The sequence below is a fragment of the Cavia porcellus genome, unplaced genomic scaffold (assembly GCF_034190915.1).
Source record: "Cavia porcellus strain 051 isolate PalLab524CR breed Dunkin Hartley unplaced genomic scaffold, mCavPor4.1 scaffold_26, whole genome shotgun sequence".
NCBI lineage: Eukaryota > Metazoa > Chordata > Mammalia > Rodentia > Caviidae > Cavia > Cavia porcellus.
In genome coordinates this window covers 9,933,428-9,955,766 of record NW_026947509.1, presented here as the reverse complement: position 1 = coordinate 9,955,766, position 22,339 = coordinate 9,933,428, and the positions used below count along the sequence as shown (strand labels likewise).

Sequence of the window (22,339 nt, the reverse complement as noted above, 5' to 3'; positions counted from 1 at the left end):
TGGCCCTGCCTCAACCTCCGGTTCATCAGAACTGGAGAAGGGCTCGTTCAACCAGGCTGCTTCCAGTCCCCAAGCCATCCTGATCCAGGGGCCAGAGCCACCAGGGCCTCAGCTTGCTACTGCATGGAGACCACACACTGAGAAACGCACTCATCACTCGCCAGGGCAGGGGATTTTCAGAGAAAATAAAGGAATTAAAATCAGTGGCTAGAAGACTCCACATGAAAATAGATTATTTTCTTATAATAACATCTTAAAATGGCACACAAATTACCTGGATCTGCATAGAAAGTCCCAGTAACAAGGACGGAGTACGTTAAGAGTCCATTGGGGTGCAGCGGTGCCCCCCACTTCACACGGGCTTCCCGGGCCCCCTCTGCTCTGACAAACACATTTACTGTTCCTTCAGGAGGAGCTTCCAGAGTTCGATTTTCCACCTGCGAGTATAAAAAGATTTATTTTTGTTTGCAAATAGAATAAGTACATGCTTCGCTTTGAGCATATTTCTTCAAAGAATCTCCTTTTGCTGTGAAGTAAACTATTTTGACAGTAGCATCTTGTCTGAATACCTCATTTTGTCAGCAGGATCAAAGCACACCTCATGTTTTCTTCCTCCTGCTGTGAAAGCTTAGAATGGAGCCCCTAACCAAGGCGGCAGCTTGTGGTTTCCAGAAAATGCGGTTCAGCTCACACAGGGATTGCATCCACGGTTGTGCATAACCATAGACTACTTTTAGGATCACTTTAAAATAATTTCTATGTGATAGCAAAAGAAAAGACATGCATAAGGTCTGTTTTTATTCGCACCTGGTGGAAGGGACGGCCTTTTGGCTTTTATCAAAAAGCCCAACCAAGCATTCTGATTTGCAATCTGCTTTTTGTTTTTGTTTTTGTTTTTGTTTTTTTGAGCTATGTGGCTCTTAGGTGCATAGAGATGGTGTCATGCTGATGGTAAAAAATAAACACACCCAAGGGACTGTAGCCCTAAGGTGTAACCACAGAAAAACCTAAGATGTACATCAGCCTATACAAAAATCAGGGAAAGATGAACTGGCACAAAATAAAACAATGATCCTAAATTGCACAGTGGTCAGAATGATTTCAGTAGCCAAATAGGTAAAATCAATCAGTGACCGGAAGAGGTTAGGGGAGCAGTTGAGATTGTTTATTATCTTTTTATCACTGGATTAAACATGATAACCATATCACCATAAACTCCTAAGCATCACTTATAAATATTTGGCATTTTACAATCTATTGAATATGTTGATAATTCTGACCTTATGATTAAAATACAAGCAGGCTCGAGCCTCCAAAGAAGGTGATCAAACACGAAATCCTTAGGCAGGCAAATATTCTCAATTATGAAGGCTTTATTTGTTAAGGTGAATACGCTTTCTCAATTATGAAAATAAATGTGAAAAAGACAGAGTGTTAATTTTTAATAAGTATGAGGTCACAAGATGTTTTATTTTAATCAGAGAAAGGCTACAGGGTTCTTAGATCTTTAATTCCTGCTCTTTTTTTTAGTTTAATAGCTATGTACAAAAAATGATAAAAGAAACTAGGTTTGAAAAATAACCATTCGTCATTTTAATATTTCATAATAACGCAGTGAGTTTCATTATGTCTATGTGCACAGTTCAAAGTATTGTAAGGAAAACTATTTCAAAAGGTTCCAAATAAAATGAGACTCAAAAAGTTGATTAAGGGCAATTTCAGGTAATTATATTATTATCCTCAAATACTTGGCTAATTCAAAATAAATATTTTTTTAATTTCCTTACGTGTCTAGATAAATACTCCAGTTTTCAATCTACATTAAATTTAGTCATTATACTACTTTGCTCTGACTGATACTTTTTTTAACCTTTTTTATTTCTTTATTTTGCCTTAAAGATAGTCTTGAGGGAAAGACTCTTGGGAACATAAATGTTGGCTTGTCTTTGACCTGGAAACCTCTTTTGACATGGAAAAATGTAGAGACCAAACATATAAATAATAAAATTTTCATCTTTAATAGATCTCTTACAATGTGCTACAACATCAAGTATAAATAATATTTCATTTAATTTTGTATTCCCATCCCTCTCAAGGTACACATTGGTAACAGTGGTGAGATCTGAGGCTTAGGAAAATAAGTCTGTTTTTCCAGGAGGTTCAGGGGGAAAACAGAGTTGGAACAGCTTTTCCTGTGGGCTTTTATTGACCATAACATAAACTGCTTTTAAGATTTAGATGTCTTAAATAACAGTTATTTGCTTCTTTGAAAAAAAAAAAGAGACCACCAAAGTGTAAAGCGCATGTGCCCACATGTGTGTGTGAGGTGTATTTAGGTGTATAACATGTCAGCACCAAGAAACCACAGCAGCTTTTAAGCCACAGCACACAGCAGTGACCTGTAGTTCTGCACCTCAATCTTAAATTGACCCTTGGAGGATCGATCCGATGAGGGCTCCCGGGTCAGATGCAGCTGTAAAATCCCCAGCCTCACCCTCTACCAGTTTATCCACCGCTGGCTAAGTGAGGGGCCTGTGGAGAAACTCAAGGTTATTACAGGAGCACAAGGTGTGCAAATGGTCTCCCTGCTGTCAGGAAAACAAGGGAAGCATCGGTCCATTGTTTCAAACATTAAAAACAGAACAATCCTCATTGATGGCTTTCACAGGACAGTGCTGTTTTAGCCTCTTTAAGTTTTAAGGCATCAAACTCTTTTTATACAACAATTTCTTCAAGAGTCAGATGCATTGTTGAAGTGGACAAGGACCCATGAAACCCCAGGGAAATTAGATGGGTGCAGGGTGACCCTCCCTCTGCATGAGGGGAAGCCATCTTTGGTCAGTCCAGGAAAACAAAACCTATGGAGCTACCAGCATTAGCATGGCATGAATGTAGACTTTACATGCCCACTTTTATTTTTTAAAATATTGTACTATAAAAAGTTTTTCTCCTGGCATGGTGGTGCATGCCTGTAATCCCAGCACTCATGAAGCTGAGACAGGAGGGTTTTTGTGAATTTGAGACTAGTCTGGGCTACCAAGTGAGCTCAAGGCCAGCTTGAACTATATAGTGAAACCTTGTCTCAAAAAGACAAAAAAAAAAAAAATACCCCTTCATTGCCTTTTCTAGTATATGAGCATCTTGCCAATTTTAAGGGTGAATCGAAACACTGTAGCATATTTCTCATAGAAAAGAACAAAAGCTATTTTCTTACATGCATGCATAGTGATGGTATTAAATATGTAGAAAATTTACAGTAAGCAGGCCTTTCTTTCTAAAATGCAAAAAGAAAAAAAGATCATTAAAAGATGTTGTTTAGTGAACAAAAATAAGATTTTCAAAAATGTATGCTTCAATTTTTGCCAGCAAAGAATTTAAGAATAGAATGAAATGTAGGAGGGCAGAGAAACCCTTTCATTTAAAATGGTGTGACACTAGGCTTCAAATAAAGCATATCTTTAAGGGATGTGAACATCCCACTGCTAGATTTGGCTAAATCTTTTTGCGTATCACATTCTAATTTAATGGTAGGGAACTCTGACTCTTAGGATTGATGCACAGATTTCTTAAATCATTAAGGGTACATTAAAAAGGATCATCAAAAATGGAGCCAAATCTGTAATACCCTTTATGATTGTGGTAGATATCCAGAACCATTTAAAGTACTCAGATATATCATTTCTTAAGGGCATAGTACATACTGTAATTGGCACAAAATATTTCAGAAGCCATTTGAAGACCATGGGTTTTAACTTCTTGGCAGCATAGAGCTGACTTGTTTTAAACAAAGATATTGTTGCTCAATCCCAGTGATTAGAGACGGATCGTTGACCAGGGAGAAACGTTTGCATACTGAGTACAGGATAAAGGAAAGTAGCACGGAGAGAAAATCACTCCATGCCTTAAGTCAGCATTGCGTGTAGAATGAATGAAGCTGGGGCACAGTAGGTTTTAACGATCCAATTCTGTGTTTTCCCCTCCCACCTGGGCACTGTGGTATTTGGTTTCTTAAGGTTAATATCTCCTGCTATCTGCATGGGTCGGTAACTGTGTCCCCAACGTTTAAAGTTGTCGGGATGTCAGGAGACTATGGGGAGCCAGGTTAGTAATCAGAGCCACGAGGCTCAATTCATATTTTGGAAAAACATATGCTTCCAGCTCATGTAAAGCGTTCTCTGTGCCTGTCCCTTTTCTCTGTTGAATGGAAAGTGCAGCTGGCCTGATGCCAATCCTGCTTTTAAGGGGGAGTGTCATCAGAGGTCTGGCTATAAAATGCTTAATGGCAATCAGGCTGTAGCTCAGCTCCACCGATAGATGATGTTAGCTGCTTGGAAAGCAACCAATCTCTGAAATGAGATGAGAGGTGTGATCAAAAATAAAGAAGCAGAAAGCTGTTTTTCAAGGTAATATTTATATAATACACTCAATGAAGACACAGTGCATTAAAATGACAGAGAATTAGCAAACATTGCCAAAAACTAAAACTAATGAGTCCTTCCCCTAAGAGAAGCTAAATCTAATTAAGAAAGGGACAAAAGGATAGTGTTTTGTCACTAAAGAATATCATGCTATTCTAATAGTGCATACATGAGGAATTGATTCCAAAAATTATATTAGAAATAAAAAGTGTAACCTGGTCAACCTTTTAACTGTTCATGAAATATAGATATATCTTATGGATTTCTGAAATTTGGGAGTCAAAAGTTGATATTAATATAATTTTAAACACTAGTCTTGAGAAACTATATCATATTCATAAAATAAAAATATTTTATTCTGAGATGAAATAAATTCAGCCTTTGGATTGATAAGTGTGCCAGTTTAAGGAGTACAATTTCACTTTTTAATCATAAATTTACTTACCTGGTAAGCCACTGTTAGGGAGAAAAAAATCTCCCTTACACATGTTGCTAAAATAGACAAAAATCTCTGTTAAACCGGTCAATTTATCTTTCTTTCAGTAAAATATACAGTCTCTTCTTCCTTAGACCTGTGTGCCAGCTTGAAACATATGTGAAATATAAAATCTTAGCTACTCTTAAATGGATTTTTATAAAAAGAGAAGCTTCTCATGGTGTTTGAAAGGTGAGAGCCCTGGCCACTTAGTTCTTCCTGGACACTCTGTCATGTGACCCTTTACACAGGCAAGGGTACAAATCCACGTACTCACCGTGGGGCCCAGAGCACAGCCTTTAGCTGTGCAAGCCTGGACTCTGAAGGAGTGTAGGCTCCCAGGAGCAAGCCCATCAGCATGGCAGCTGCGCTCTGAGGAGCTGTGGATTAACACGCCATCGAGATACAATCCATAACTTGTGATGACACCTGCAAAGATAGTAATTGGCTTTTAGCATGATCACCAGACAAGAGCAAGGACTATCTTAGAAAAGCAAGCCCTTCCTGCTGTTGATTTCCAGTTCTATGGCATCACAGCCTCACAGCATCCTGGGTCCCCTCTTCTAGCCTTGTCTCTCTAAAGGATAAAGCAAGCTTTGTCCCTGACATCACAATGTTAAGCTAATTAGCCCAGAGGCAGAACCAGAACCCTGTAGTTCTAGGAGGAGAGTTTTCCTGCTGTACCAAACTCGTAGCTGCGAGTTACATTTTATTGCTTTCTAAAAAAAACACTCTTCATAGATGTGAGTAAAATGACCCTGTTTGTTATTGAAGCCTCTATTACTCAGGACATACCCGGCTCTGTGCTAAGCACCTGGTATACACTGGATTCCTCTAAATCCTCTCTACACAGACTTCCCGTCAGGGACGCAGTGCCATTTTCACCCTTTTATGCATGAAGAAACAGAGACATGGAAATTCGGGAATTTGCTCCCAGTCACACAGCATCCAAGGGTCAGAGTCAGGAGGTGTATGCAGGTGGTTTGACTGGTCTCAGGTTCTCCGTGGTGACATCAAATCACCGAAACGTTCACTGTATAAATCATGTTCACGAGTGCGTCGGTGATTCCATGACTGGATGGGTTTAATGTTCAACTAAGACTTATTTTGGAAGGAAGGGCAAGTGCATTTTCATGAAATCGACTGGCAGAGAAGCAGGAGAGTTTGAAAAGTTTATTCAGCGGACTTATTTTCGTGAAAGGAAAGCTAAGTGTCAGCACAGCCAACAGCCTCTGTTCTCCAGAAATACAGAAACCTGCAGGAAACAAAGTCAAATCCATGCTAAATGAAAACTACTTCTAAAAGACGATTGATTGCACGATGGCTCCCAGAGTACACTTTGGGGAAAGTTTCTTAATGTTTCCTCTGGCACATAGTCGCCTGGAACAGCAGTCAGGTGTATGTGTCCCCAGGACACTGTACATCTCCATCACACCTTCACCCATTCATCACATTCCGAGTATTCTCATTCCTTGCTTAACTACCTGAGTTCCCGAATAGATGATGGGATCCCAAGACAATTGTGAGCTTTCTCACCCGTGTGTTCCCAGAGCTTAGCATCATGCCTGAGACACAGGAGGCATGTGGCAAACACTGATGATACCATAACGTGCAACACAGAAAAATATCAGCATCCACTGTAGAGCGACAATTTATGACTACTGGAAAAGAGGGTAAGTGAGAAGATAAAAGGCAGTGTTGCAGACCAGCTTAGAAGACTTTAACATAAGTCTCTAGCCAAGTCATGGTCATTGAGGGAGCTTGAGAGTCAGCTCCGGAGACCTGACTTTCAGGGCTACTGGCACAAAGATTTGGCTTTGTAAATGTCCAGAGAGTAGATCCAGAGTTCAGGGAGGAAGTTATGGAACCGTGGTCTCTGGACTCCTGTTTCTAAGTACTCCCCCCTCCTCCAAGGGACATGCTCACCTGTAGATCCATCCGCCTAGGGAACTGACAGAATAGTGCATGCATTGTCTGGTTTAATCCCTCACCACTGTGCAGAGCTAAGGAAGCGGGTGAGTTAACACCTATGCACACCGTGCCTCCTCTTACACTCTGTAGCCCACCATGGTCCAGCAGGTCGCTGCGTGAGCACCCGTAGACTTCCTCCGAGTACAAGCTCGCTGACAGTGCTGTGACTTGGGGTTGCTCCGGGGGGCAGGACAGGCTTTGAACTAGGGACTTTGCCTGCCAGGACTGGAGACTGAACCCAGGGCCTCTGCACAGAGCTACTGCCGCAGTGCTTTTTAGTTTTATTTTTCATTTTGAGTCAGGGTATTGGTAAGTCACTAAATTCCCAGAATGAGGTCTATCTCATGCTCCTCCTGCCTCAGCCTCCGAGAGTTCTGGGATTGAGGCATGTGCTACCATGCTGGCTTAGAAACCAACACTGGCTGCTGGGTTTTCTAGAGGAAGAAAGCATAGTCTGGGAAGCAAGCGCAAGAAGTCAGTGTCGTTCCTCTCACTGTCTCAGTCACCTACACAAAATAGGAGGGGTCACAACAAAGTACCGGTGGAATCTGAGACCATTTCTGGGCCACTTGGGAATCTCATTTAACTAATCCCAGTGAGTGAGGAGAAAGGTACCAGAAGGGAGGAGAAACTGGCTTCCCCTGTATGCTGATCTTTTCCCTTCAGAGCATCTCTTCCTATGGCCAGGCCTGATAGTATAAGCATTAAAAGTCTGCAGTAACCAATAAAGGAAGGGCACAGAACCTTTGGTAATGAACCTTTGGGGGTCTTTGCTAGGTACAGTGTTCCAAACGATGAGTTCCTGGCTGAGAGATAAACAAGTAACAAAGATCAACAGTGGTCTCACAGCCAGCTAGCTAAGCAAGAACTGGAGATGCCACCATGTTTTGTTTCTTGCTTGTCTAATGGTGATTTGAATGTAATAATCAACTCTCCCTCCGCCTTTACCCTGTTGGTTTATAGGCAGAAGGCTCATGGCTGTTTCTGCAGCGCTGAATTTTTAAGCTGCAGAAGGGTGGTGTGTGAACTGCCAGGAGAACCAACATCTCTCGGATCTGAGCACCACGAACCAGAGCATCTTGGGCCTGCACAGCACAGCGAAGTCACGTTAGGTGGAAGCACAGGGTGCTGTTAGTCATGGGTGCTGGCGGAAAGTAGAGGCAGGGGTGTGGGAGTCGGTGGCCAAGACCTTCACCACCACACTCCGCACTGTTCAGCCTGCAGACTGCATTTCCAGCCCTTTCGCTTGCAGGTTTTGCCAATGGGAGGAACTCTGGAACAGAAGCTGGGGAGAACAATGTCTAGCTCGCAGCTGCAACAGCTCAGGCCGATGCTTCCTGCTGCTCCAGAGAGGCCCAGCGCCAAGCACACAGGCAGCCCCAAGCATACAGGCAGCAGCATCTCCCTTGCGTCCTGCCCCTGCAGCGGGGACGCTGTTGAACTTCAGCTCTGGAGGAGATGGCAGCCGGGATGGTGGCTCCCGTGTGTGTGACAGCAGTCGGCAGTAGCTCCTTGTCAATCACTTGGACACTGTTCTAGGTCCGGCCACCCTTCACCTTCGCTCTGGTTCCCTTGCAGCATCTTGGAACCAACTATTCAGGGTCCCAACTCCTCATGTAAAATGTGCCATTTTAATGACGCAGTACATTTTCTTTTACACTCTATTTCCCTATTTTTTGAATTTCAGATGAGTGGGGAAAGTCTTTATTTTACTCTGAAGTACCAATTAAGGCTCTAAAATATAATATTCCTGCCAGCAACTTCTCCCCTTTATTTCCAGTGTGAACTTTGCTGGTAACTTCAAGTTTGAACACTCACAGGAAGTGTTTGATTTAAAGCCATTTAGCACTCAACGCACAAAACCACAAATGAATTAAATCTATGACATGAAAGTTACACAGTGAAAACCATCTCATACATAGAAAATCGAAAAGAAAAAGAAAAGGAGATTGCATCACAGTCAGAAGACTGACCGGACTTATTCTGTGCCTGGTACTCTGTGTGTCCCTTAAGCCCTCCCCTGTCTCCCAAAAACCTTATGTGCAAAAATACATGCTGCAGAAACTGTGCAAGGAATTGTAGCAGTCTTCAAATGCTGTCTACTTGACCTGTTTTCAAGGGAAATAGAAAGTACCCAAATCAGTGCTTCGCATTTTGCACATAATTGGGGAACAAAGATTTCCTTTTATGCTAAGATTCTGTGCATAAATCTCATTTACCTGATAGACTGCGAAGTGAGATGTTTTATAGAAGTTTCATTACAACTAAGCCTCATCCCTTAAGTATGAACTTTAAAGCCTTGGTCATTTTTGAAGAAAATCACCGTAGTAAGGGCTGCATACCTGTCTTCTCATTTGAAACCTAATGGTGATAATTGAGCAGTTTTGTGGGGTCTCTGTTCTCTGACCCAGTCACACTTGGGGACCAAGGAGATACAGGGTACCCGCCCCACTCTTGTCCCAAACATCACTCCTGGCTCCCACCATGGAAGTTCTTGTGTTTACCTTTCCAGAGCTCCATCCACCCTCGGCAACAGCCTCTCCACAGTTCCTTTTCTATATCTGACTCCAGCGAGTGAACCCCTAGCGATCTATGCCAAGGAGCCAGGTAACCATGACGCCTATGCCTGGGGATGTGGAAGGAGCAGGCAGCTGTTGAAAGAAGGGCTTTGAGTAAGAGGAGTATGTGGTAAATGCACTGAGAGTGAGATTACGTGAGAACTTTGACCGCTAAGGCAAGTGTTGAGAAACTTTTTAGTTTTCATGATACATCCGGATTGAGAGGTGGGTAAGACTGAAGTCCAGCTTTAGTACACACACACACACACACACACACACACACACACACATACAGTAGAGTAATCCAGTGTGCCACAGCAAACAATTTTCAACAATTTATGTAGACTACGGATGAACCATAGGATCAAGTTGTAGAACCAATGTAGAGTACACTAAAGAAGTAAGTCTTCCTTTAAATCACTCTTGACCTTTCCCTGTCACCCATCCACACACTCATTCCAGCCCTGAGTGCTGTACACTTTACATTGCAAACTGGTTGCTGCCTCTCTCATTTCCATGGTCGTGTGGTTTATTCCTGTATCATCTCACCCTTGAAGGTGGCAGCCACCAGGGTATCTTGGTGTGTCATGCCCCCATATGATTCATTCTTTGTTAGATGCAGAAATACAGGCTGAAAAATTCCTCTTTGATCAGGCCATAGATAATCAATGAAGCCATTGCCAACTACCAGAAATAGGAAAGTAGCCGACTTCACAGTCGGGAGGTTGGGTCAGTGTAAGCTGGTCCTGGAGATGAGAAGGTTCAGGAGATTTGTCCTCAGGGCTACCTTTTGGCTCAGATCTTACCCACCAATTACCTGATCTCAAAGTGAGGCCAGTGTTGCATACCACTGTGGTTCAGAGCTGGTATCCATAGATGCCCTCTAAATCCCGCCCTGAGACAATCACAGGCCCTTCTTCTGATCTGCTTGGGACAAGGCCATTAATCATGAAATCCTGAACCAAAAGAGAGTCAAACTTCTATTCATGGACAAGAGAGAGCATTCGAAAAGAGCAGTCTATTTCTTATCGTGATACGCAGACCGATTTCTTCTCTGGGGTTTTATTAGCAAACCTTTTTTTATATAAAGTCAGCATGCAACATTCTATAATTCAGTTCAAAATGTAGATTCAGTATATAAGTCTAAAACATTTATCAACACACAATTTTAATTTCATTGACCTCGGATACCTAAACTATCAAGAGTGAGTGAATATATTCTAGAAGGCATTTTGAACCAAAGCCTCAGGCAATGTCTTCCTTCTTTAACTAGATATACAGGACATAGACAAATAGCTCTGGGACATGTAAAAGTCTAAGCTCTCAAAATGTCATGTAAGTGTTTTTTAAATTATAGAATGCTTAAATCTAATTATTCAAATGCACTGATTACTTACTTGGAGTCAGGCAATAGGCTACATGTTTCATGTGGATTATTTCCCATAATGAGCCACTCCAAGAAATCAGAACTATGATTTGCACTGCCACAAAGACAGAGGAATGGCATCCAGGAAGGTCTAAGCCCTTTCCCTAAGGTGCTCAAGTCCGAATTCAGGCACAGAAGCTGCCAATCTCCTCTCACCATGGCCGCATCGCTCTCGGTACATTTTTGGCATAATTCTCTAAAATTTTCAGAAATGCACTTCAAGTGATGAGCAGAGGAAATGGGGAGAGAGATGCTACCCATGCATGGGGGAAACCACAAGGCCAAGTGAAGACCTTCCACAGCGCACCAAAGCCTTTGCTGTTGTCTCCGTAGCCCGGTAAAGTCTACTGTAACATAAGCTTTCAAAGAAAAATCGCAGCCTCATGTTACCTACAGATGAATCTATAATCATGTCAACATGTAACATTAAAATAAAAACCAAAAATTTTGGGGCCAGGAGAGCAAGCTAGGAAGATACAAATACTTAAATCTGAAGATGTTTGTGCTGAATAATAACAATCATATCATTGTTTTAATCAAGTACCACTGGATCCTCAGAGAAAAACCTCGGTGGTGCAGTGAATTTTATTTTCATTCTATGGATGATGAAAACAAATTTGAAAGAGATCTTGTGATCTGGTCAATGTTATTCAGCAAGACTGTGGTCAGGCTGTATGTTGGTGCTCAAATGTTCAGACTCTTGTGCATAGAATTTTGTACTTTACAACATCTTTATACTTATTTTTCCTACATTTTTAAATTCACATAATAAAATGAAACAGAAAATGTACAAGATGTAAATTATGTACAAATTAAAAGGCAAAAATCTATGTAACTATTCCAAAGTTAAAAAGTAGAATATTGCCAGCATCCCCAAAATCTCTTGTGTATGTCTGATTCCAATCTCTTTCCTTTCTCCTAGCTAATTATGTTAGTCTTTTAGGAACCATGTTTGGATTTTCTGCTTGGGAATTAAGCTCTAAACAATACAACTATATTTTGCACAATTTTCTGCTGTGTATTAATGAAATTACATTGGATCCATGTTTTCGCATCTTGTTTTGTACAACACACTATTCAGGAGTTCGTACCCAGTGAAGAGTCTCTCACCTAGTGTGACTACTTTACACACTTCCCTTGTATGGCAAAATTTGGAAAGTGGAGTGCTTCTGTATTTTGGTAATTACAGCAACATTCTTGTACATATCCCGAGGCAGATCCATACACATATGGATCGGGTATATTGAGCATGCCTCAGGAATTACGTGTTATGCACAAAAAGGGAAGAATGTGGACCAACCCTTTCTCTGAGAGTGAGTGAGAGCCTGTTTGCTTTGGGAAGCTGGCCTTAGGCTACCCGCTCTTACTCTGACCTTTGTCATTGTAAAAGTGATTCTCTTGTATAAGCGACTCAGCCCATCTCAAGAACAAGTTTCAGCCAATTGCTAATCATTCATCAGTTTCTCACAGTGTATGCTAACTCTGTAAGAGTCCCCCCTACCCCAGTCAAGCACAGAAAGTGCAAAGAAACAGATATTTACTATTACCAGAAAATGACTTCAAAAGGTCTGCTGGGTTTAATGGTGTTGGCTTGAGTGGTAATCTACTTTATCAGCCCCTGCTCATAAAGCCTCTGCTAGGAGCCAGACATTGCTGGGAATGGAGAAATTACCCGGAGAGTCCTGGCTCAGGGCTTCAGAAAGCTTACAATGCAAGTGAGAAGACCTTAGGTGCTTTGAGAGTATGTGACGCGTATTAAAGGAAAGTTAGGAAAGGAAAATGAAAGGAGAAAGAGGATCTGGAACAGGTGACGGGTGCTGACCTGGTGGGCTTTGAGGGGTTCAGGGCATAGAGCTCAGCTGAGAAATGGATCTGTAAGTGAAACACAGAGCACGGCACTGCTTCATCAAAGGGAAAAACATCCCCAGCCATTACTTGACTAATTATAACAAAGGTTTCATAGTAGTAGGGGAAAGGTCTCACTGAGAGATCAGTAAGTTGATTACATTTGCAAAATAAATATCATGGATTTATTAGATAAACAAGTCTGGCCCTCGGTCCTTTGAACACAGCTCTCCTTATTAGCTTTTAAGATGTGTATTATGCCAAAACAAAGTTTAACAATATGAAAGTTTTAAAAAATATTTATTTTTGCCATTCTTAGAATGAAGAAAAGCATTTTTAAAATTTATCCGCACAGCTCTCACTGCTCACTGTAAAAGAAAGAAGAAAAAAAAAATGCATGATATATGGATTCGGTGGAATCTGGGAATGAGTGGGATTCTCAGCAGGAAACTGATGACCACTGAGGAGATCACAGGGAAGGGGCTGCTCACCAGGACTGGCTAGGGTAAGAGGAGAGAGAGAGAGTAGTCAATCGTTCCTAACTAGTGCTCCCAGCAGAAGTCACTGACTAGTTAGCCAGGAGCCAGTAAACACCCTTCCCTTTGTAGCAGAAAGGTACCAGCAGGCAGGGAATCCAGAGGAAATGGCAGGAGTTACAGGAAAGGCCACCGGATGGCAGGTGCAGGAGCAGAACCCTGGGATCCAGAGGGGACATGGAACACCATGTTCTGAGACTGCGCCCTCTGTCCTCACCACCTCCTCCTTTGCTGCTGCCATCATGGACAACGCCAGAAACCCAGAGAGAAAGCGAGCCTGCTGACATCGGCAGCGGGGCTCATTTTAATTTTATAGATGAGAAGCACAAACCTGAGAGAGATTCCAGCACTGGTCAGTACTATCTAGGTAGAGCTACGTGTTGGCACTGATACATCAGACTCCACTTTGCATGGAGTTGCTTTGAGACATCTTTTTCTCTTGCAGTGTTGCAAGGCACAGGAAAAATGGAGAAAAGTAGAAAAGTTCTAGAAAGGCGAGAGACAAATACCCAACAGACAAAAATGACTATCACTTATTTTGTTGTAACGTGTAGTACTGCATTTTTTGTTTAATCTTTTGTGCATGCAATCAGTAAGATATCAAAAGTAAGATATCAGTAAGATATCAACAGTAAGATATCAAAAGCAAATCTTACGCTGTGGGATAAAGGAGACCTAGTTCTACATGATCCCTTCCTCAATGGATAATCCATAAAATACTTACCTCATTCTCATTGGCTGTCCTGTGCAAGCAGCTTCACGTTCATCACCTCTCTCTTTCCATAATGATAGGATAGTTAAGGTGTTTAATTTTCACAGGAAAGTGGAACCATAATTGTCCATAAAGCACATCCACTGGGGTATATATCTTTGGGCCTCTTCATCATGTTATGTTAAATTGTATTTCCTAAGGTGCTCAATAGGTTGTCATATATAGCCAAGGAAATTCAATTCAAACACAATACAATGTAAATTTAATACAAGGTATCTCTATTTGCATCAAAGAATTCTGTTTACTGTAAGAATTAAGCAGCAGTATGTTAGTGTGTCATAACAGGCATAGTGAATATAGATGCTCCAAACATATTTGTTTATTTTTTCCAGTGTGGCATGGCAACTTGAATATCAACCAAGGGTGCCCCCGAGGTCCGGATGGTGATTGAATGTGGCAGATTTCTCCCGATGTGAATAGTTGATCCTTCAATTAAAAAGGAAGAGAGAGGCGAGCTCTCACAGTGTGCAGTAATGCCTTATTACTGTTATGCTTGCCTAAAAATGGAACCAACGGAGTCTAAAAAAGACTGTGCTTGGGAAATTCTACCTGACAAACTGATTGGAGGTGTTTCATAAAAGTTACACAGGGTGTGCTCAAAACTGTCAAGCAGTTCCCCTAAGTGACTCACTGAGTTCTGTAATCCATTTCACCTATTAAAACCAAGCATTTACAGGAAAGAAAATAAATCACATTTCAACAGCTCAAAAATAACACCATTTCAAAATCAGAGGTAAAAAAAATCAGTTGTTTTTTTCAATAGCAGAGAAAAGTCAGAAAAGAGATCTTATAAATTTTAGAATATTGGCGTTGGGAATAAGACACTGAGCACGGAATAATAACTCAAAATTCTCTCTCTCTCTCTCTCTCTCTCTCTCTCTCTCTCTCTCTCTCTCTCTCTCTCTCTCTGTCTTTCTGATTTGGCTAGATAGAATCCAGTATGATGAGCACTTCTACAAAACTAGAGATGTAGCAATACAAAGGAAAAATAATAAATTTTTATCATTTACACCTTGCTTTGTTTTTATTACTTTCCTACTTATCAATTTTGACTTTGAGTAATTAAATTGTTTATTCCCTACAAATCTGAGTTTCTAATTTGACCCCTGGGATAAGACCTATTTCATGGACTAATTTTCAGAATTAAGTGCCTATGAAGGCATTATGAATTGTAGCTAATATCACTATTATTGTTAGTGTTAATGGGAAGTCAAATATTTTTTTCCGTGTGTGAGCAGAGTACTTAATTACTATTTATCTGTACTGCAGTATATACATTTTAAAACTTTATTTCTATAGCATTATATGTTCATATAAGGGATATATATAGATATATATGTATATATATCTCAACACACACATAATGTATATAAAAATCTACAGTTTCTCTACCTCCCATTCCCAAAATAATGTATATGATGTGTGATTAAAATACACAGTGAAGACATAAATTTAAAAATAATTATAGTAAAAGACACATTGCCATTATTTCTCCTGAAAACACTCTCCTTGCTTTGAGCAGACTTATCCTAGCATCCCAGACACGGTTCGAGCAGTTCCTGAGGTCCTCTTCCCCAAGGGCCTCTTTCCCCAGTTGCACTTTCATGACTCCCTCGTTGATTTGAACCGACACAAAATGTTTACCTTGTGTGTGCTGTGACTTTGGAGAAGAGCCGGCAGTGGCAAAGTGTTAGATCAGTGGGTGAAAGAAGGAGGATACGTGAAAATGTTTTTAGGAGCCCGCTTTTACTTGCAGGGCACCAGACAGCAATTTTGATCACATCTCATAAAGACACTCAGACAGGACATCAAAGCAGCCAGGAAAAGGCACCCAGGAGAAAGGACTTCCAGACCTGCTTCAAAACATGGCAAGAAGATGGGATCAGTGTGTTTGAGGGCAATTAACAGTAAAGTGGCTTTTACTGTGATACACTTTTTAGACTTTTTCTTTAAAAATTCACCATATTTTTTTAATCACAATTCATGTGCTTAAACACCTGAACTAAATGTTCTCCTTAAAATATTCTGTTCTCTTCATGAAACAATGTGTAAGCTTATGAAATCAACTGATTTCCTGAAAGTTTTCTGTTTGTATTGGCTCGGGTTGTCACTGTCTCAGTAGATAACCGTACTCTAACTTCTATAAAGCTGCACCATCACGCAAGACAGGAAAACATTCCTGCAGCCTTCGCAAGCTCTCTTTGTTTCTCAAGAGGCTCCTGGTTCTCATGCTCTTCTAGTAATATTCCCGCTTTGACCTTATCAGTCCTGGTCATAGCACACCGTATGCTCTGCCACTGAGGCCCATGAGCAGGAACAGACCGGAATTCTGGCCCTCACTGGAAAACCTAAACTTCAGGGAAGATGTCATGTCACACAAAAACACCAGGCTCTAGCTTCGAGTCTTAAGCCTCCAGAAGGATCACAGAGAGTGACTCCTTCCTCTCTATTGCCTAGGAAATCATCTCACTTAGATTACCTAATTGTAAGATGTGCTCTAAATGTACACTGATGTACATTGTATGATTGCATATGCATATGTTTCTCACATCAACACAATTACCATTCTGTTATTATCCTTATCATCAATAAACATACATTTCTCCAACAAATATTCAGGATCTATACGCACTCTGCTCCTGACATAACTGCCAAGGGCTGGTACCACTACAGTTGACCGGGCACATGGGTTTCCTATCCTCCTGTGGCTTAGAGTCTACTTAGGTAAAGACAGAGAATAGTTACAAGAAATTTTAATTATCGCTAATGGATAAGAATTGCACATTATGTATTTTTAGCTAGTATTTAAAGAAACACATTGCAATTAGCTAACAATGTTACTTTTATAGCAGCATTTATAGAGCATGCTAAATCACAGGGAAGAAGTTGGACACAGTCTAAAGGTTTTCTGCTTTGGCGAAGTTCAAGTGGGAAGCAAAACATACTGCTGGATTCTGAGGCCTCAGCTTCTCAATAGCAAAGTGGCTCATGAGAATCTGGAAGCTTCCAAAAGCATAATTCAAACTACATACTTGTAGTCTACATAATTCAGGTCACAGTGCTGTAGACACTAATGCAATGCACTTTTTTGTTTGGTGGCTAATGTTTTACAAAGGAAAAGTCTGAGTTCTCTATAACTAGGTGTTTCATGTGCCCAGGACCTAAAGGAAACTCCTCTCAGAGATCGAAAATGCTGCCTGTAGGCTTAGCCAGTGTGGAACCCCTCTGTTTGTGGGTACAGGGCTCTGATTAAAGAAGCACAGAGTGCCATGTCCTCATTTTTGCAGGTATGCGAGGCCGGGGACTAGAATGAAGCAGAACATAATTAAGCAGGAGCAAAGTTTTAGGTGCGAATTGAGTGATAATGCCTCAGTGCCTACAGATGGTGCTAGGTCTTTAATAGCAATTAATAGCAAGCAGCAGTTTTTGCAAAAGCAAAATATGGAAAATTAGCTGCCTATCAATAAACGATGAGTCCCATAAACTGAGACTTCATGCAGTGGGAGTGTACACTGTTCTTCAAAAGAATGAGGTTAGGTTACTCTTAACTGTCACAGAAATGTGTTTCTACCACATAGAGAAAAGCTCACAACAGAACAGATGGTGTGATCTTACCTTTAACAAATAAATATGTTTCATGAATATATCTGCATGTGATTATCAATCAATATGTTTTGTGCATTTTACACTAACAGTCCTTGATCCTTTTTCCAGTTTAAAAGTTTCTTGAATTTTATTACTTCTCTGCATCAATCATTTTTTTTACTATGATAAAAATTCATGCAAAAAATTTACCAGATTAACCATTTGTAAGGGAATTCTCTATCAGTGTTATCTACCTGCACATCTTGTGCAACTGATCTCTACAACTCTTTCATCACTGTAACTTCAGCATTGGGGAGGCAAAGGCAGAAGGATTGCAAGTTCAAGCCTAACCTGGGAAATTTAAGTAACGTAGGAGACTCTGTCTCAAAATGCAAACTAAATAAAAGAGCTGGGGATATAGCTCAGTGCAAAGGCTTTGAGTTCAATTGCCAGTGCCTAAAAGAAAAAAAAAAGGAAACAAAGAAAAAAGCTACCATCATCAACAACAACAACAATAAACTGGGGCTGGTGATACAGCTCAATGGTACAGCCTCTGCCTGGCAAGTGCAAGGTCCTGAGATCAATTCCCAGTACAACAGAGCAAAACAAAACAAAAAGCTAGTTAAATTAAGAGATTGAAACTGTACACCTGCTAAACACCAACTCCCCATTTCTCTTCTCAACCCTGACCTTACTAAGTACAGTTCTGCTTTCTGTTCCTGTTATGGTTTGTATCTGGATGTGCCCCCACAGCCTCATGAAGTGATGGGAGCTGGGACTTTTGGAGGTGGCTGAATCTAATATTTGTGATTGGTTTGTTTTCTAGTGCTGGGATTGGTGGTGTGAGTTCTGCACCTTCCCAGGAGCATGGAGCTGGCATACAATATAAGAGAGGGAAGGAGACACACTTTCCACTTTTTTGCTACTGCTGCTTGTAGCTTCCATGAAGGGTTACCCCTCAGCCATACCAACCTGCTTTGGAGCCAGCTGAGCATGGACTGTGATCTCCACAAATTGTAAGCTACAAAAACGTTTCCTTCCTTGTTTTTGGGAGTTGGGTATCTTGTCTCAGCAACAACAGAAAAGTAACCAAGATAGTTCCTAAGTGTTGGTTACTATAGACACTTTTCTGGGTGGAATCATGCTGTATCTGTCATTTGTGACTAATTTATTTCATTTATTTTAATCCTGATGTTTATATGTGCTGTTGTGTATGATACTATTTCCTTCTTTTTAAGGCTGAGTAACATTCCATTGTATACACTACATTTTATTCACCTATACCCCTATCCATTCATGTTTGGGTTACGGACTCTGCTATTGTGAATAACACTGCAGTGAATTAGTTTACACCTACAGCTTCAAAATCCTGTTTATAACTCTTCTGGATGTTGTAAGAAGTGGGATTTCTGGCTCATCTGTCAATTCCATTTTAATTTTTTGAGAAAACTTCATACTGTTCCCCATAGCAACTACACCATTCAACATCACCACCCGCAATTCATAAGCTTTCCAATTCCTCCATACCCCACTCTTACCTCAGCAGTTACTATATCCTAGGATTTGAATAGTGCTAAGCAATCAATTTTTAACTGAGCATCCATTTGGTGCCAGGTACTGTTCTTAGCGTTTTTGATGCAGTAATGAACAAAGGAGACCAATGTAAAAAAGATGCTTATCTTAACTTTTATTGGTGCATGCTTGTAGTACATAATGATTACATTTATTGCAGGAAGTTGATATAGGGAGAAAGACATCTTCATTTTTGTTTGTGGGGCTGGGTACTGGGAATCAAACTCAAGACCTTCTGCTTGCTAGGCAGGCGCTTGTGCCACTGAGCTACATCCCCGGCCCTGCTATCTTCATTGTTATTCTATCCACTTCCTCTCCTTTCTCTCCCCTTTACCTCCATCTCTTGATCCTCTTTCCTTTTGTAAAATCTAGCCCTCTCTCTTTCTAGTATATATCTTTTATTTTTCTCTTTATTTACACTTTGGGTTTCTCATATAGGAGAAATGATGAGAGTAACTTGAAGAGTTTTTTTTATATATATATACCATAAGGATGAAGTTTATCTCACTGGGCAGTTGTAGTTAATTCCCTCTGCACCATATTCTGAAATCAGAAAGCAACCACAGTGTAGCATATATTGTAAAATGGACCGAGTTCCATTAAATGTGGACTGGAAGTACTCTGGACAAGAAAATTTATAGTTTTGAATCAAAAGGATGATCCAAGCATCCAAAAGAAAAACCCAGTCCAGATGCCAAACAACTGAACCAGGACATTTCAGGATCCGATATACTGCACAAACATCACAGGGTCTGCCCAGTAAGTCTGTCATCTCTCTTGGTGTTATCACAGAACCAGGACTTTATATCGTATATAAACCACTGGTCAACAGCAGCTTTCACAAGAAACCATTATATGACCTAAATACTGGGCACCAACAAAAAAAATGCAATACTGTGTTAGGCTCTGTGAAGAGAAAGGAAGGAGCGGGTCGTGGTCCTTGTCATGTGATAGGAAGGTTGGACAAATACGCAAGAAGTTCAGGCACCATTTATGGGAGACGCAGAAACAGGCTAGATGGTCAAGACAAATGGGTGAAAAGTTAACTCAAACTCAAGGAAGAGTAGGATGATTTCATGGAATAAGAAACCTATGGTTATTTTTGAAGAATAAGTAGATTTCTACAGATAAAGATAATTGGTAAAAATTCCAGCTTTGCAACTCAAAAGGAAAGTGGGATTTGTGGAATGTGACACATCTCCCAGAGTAGCACCACTGTCTTACCCGGGAGACGATTTTTGCTTTTCAGATTTTAGGTCTATGTGACCCATACTTATGTCTTCCAGCCTTACAGTAAGCCACAGATATTCCAAGGTGGCTAAGAAAGATGTGTCACAAGGTGATGGAAGGGTTGAGTCATAAATATGTAGAACCTGAGTAGCAGAATACAGAGTCTAACACTGTCCCTCAGGTGTTTGGGCTTTGAAACCACAAGGGTAAGATGTTTTCCCACAGTCAGATTATTCCTCGGCTGTTACGAATTAAATAATCCATTATAGCAATGAAACATTGGAAAATTTGGGAAAACTGGAGAAGACTAGTGGAAAATGTTTGAAATGAAAACTTTGAAGTGTCTCACATCTAAAACACTGCTGGTATTAAATATAAAACTTAGGAATGCCATTGATTTGTTAATGCAAATATCTCAAAGGCCTCTGATTCTTTTTGCTCAATAAATCTGTTTAAGAAATGCTTTGCTAGTTTACAAAACATAATAAGCAATGGTCTTTAGACAACCAAAGATTCTGAATGCAGTCGTATTTTTAGCAGCAACCAACCAAATGGAATAAGGGAAATATTGTACTACACAAATGATCCTGCCACTACTAACAGCAATCCCTTCAGAGTAAACCATCAGCAGTTTCACCGCCCCCTATAGAATAGATTTCCTTGTGGCATAAGAAATGTGATAAGATTTTCAACTGCTTAATACAGCACCAAATAGATATCCATATACTTATTTTTTTTTTACTTATAAATTTGCAACAGTACAGGAATAACTTCAATAGCAGAGGGACCTACTCACTCAATTATTGGGACTATCACCATTACCTCAAATACATCTTCTGCATTTGCCAAAAGTTTAACTAAAATGAGATGGCTGGAATAACTAATATCACATAAACATAAAACAAACTAATAAAACTGCAATTTCTTCTTCCAGCCTTTTTGGTTATGCTAAAATAGTTCATTTCAATTTTTAGTAATGAGTCACCTTAAACAATTTCTATGACATTATCCTTGATATTTGTCTCAAAGAGGAATGAAACGTGATGTCCTCCTGAAAGTTTCAATCCCTGCAAATCAGTGACCCTGCACTACGTGGAGCCTGTAAACACTTCCAGTCAGCAAATACGGTGATTTCTCCTCCAAAGCTATTTAAAACTCTTTATAATGAGGTTTTATTTCAGTGAATTTAGCTGGCTAGCGTAATTCTCTAACTGTACAAGGACACATGTATTACACAGAAATACACAATCTGCTTTATGTTAAGTAAGTATAAAAGCACGTATGCTTTAATGTATGCGCTGTTCAAAAACTGTGTTGAAATATTTATAAATGGTATGTTAAAGAATAGAGAGTTCTAAATGGGCTCTTTTAAGATAAACTTATTAAATCAAATGCATTTTGAAATACAATATGTACATGAACTCTCCACCTCCATGCTTCTCCAAGGGAGAACTAATGGCTGTTAAAACCAGAAAGTCATTGAAAGTACAATGTCGCTCTCCAAAGGGTGTTCTTCGGCCCCCTCATTTGTTCTCTTCACCTCTCCTGGAGCACATTAAACAGGAAGATGCAGTACACAAGAACTATCAAAAGGGAGCACTTTTGAGCCACCAAAATTGTATGTTCGCCTAAAAGCCACAATCCCCCAACTACAGACAATGATACTATCTCAGGTATTTTATGTGCTAAAATGATCATTAAAAATTAAGCACCACATATAAGCTGCCATTTAGAATATTAATTTACCTTTGCTAATCATCTTTTTAACTTGAGGCTAAAAGAGTTCACTTACCGTTCGGATACTCTGGCAGGGTCCAGGAGACATTGAAGGAGTCCTGTGAGTAGGAGTGGGCTGCAGGGGCGGCCACCCCTTCAGGGACGTCCTCGTCAGTCAGGGCCTGGCTGGCCTCACTCACCGCACAGCCGCCTCCGGTGCAAGCCTAGACAGGGA

At 40.5% G+C, this 22,339-nt stretch overlaps 1 protein-coding gene across 4 annotated transcripts in view; it reads right to left on the bottom strand.

Moving 5' to 3' along the window:
• The window catches only part of Ush2a (usherin), a 658,323-nt gene that overhangs the window by 282,702 nt on the left and 353,282 nt on the right, over positions 1-22,339 (bottom strand). For all 4 annotated transcript variants that reach the window (XM_063236705.1, XM_063236706.1, XM_063236707.1 and 1 more), the window contains 3 exons: positions 22,181-22,328; positions 5,171-5,322; positions 275-437 (listed from right to left, as the gene is read on the bottom strand). In XM_063236705.1, coding sequence (XP_063092775.1) covers positions 275-437; positions 5,171-5,322; positions 22,181-22,328 — 463 coding nt within the window. The remainder of the gene's footprint in view (positions 1-274; positions 438-5,170; positions 5,323-22,180; positions 22,329-22,339) is intronic.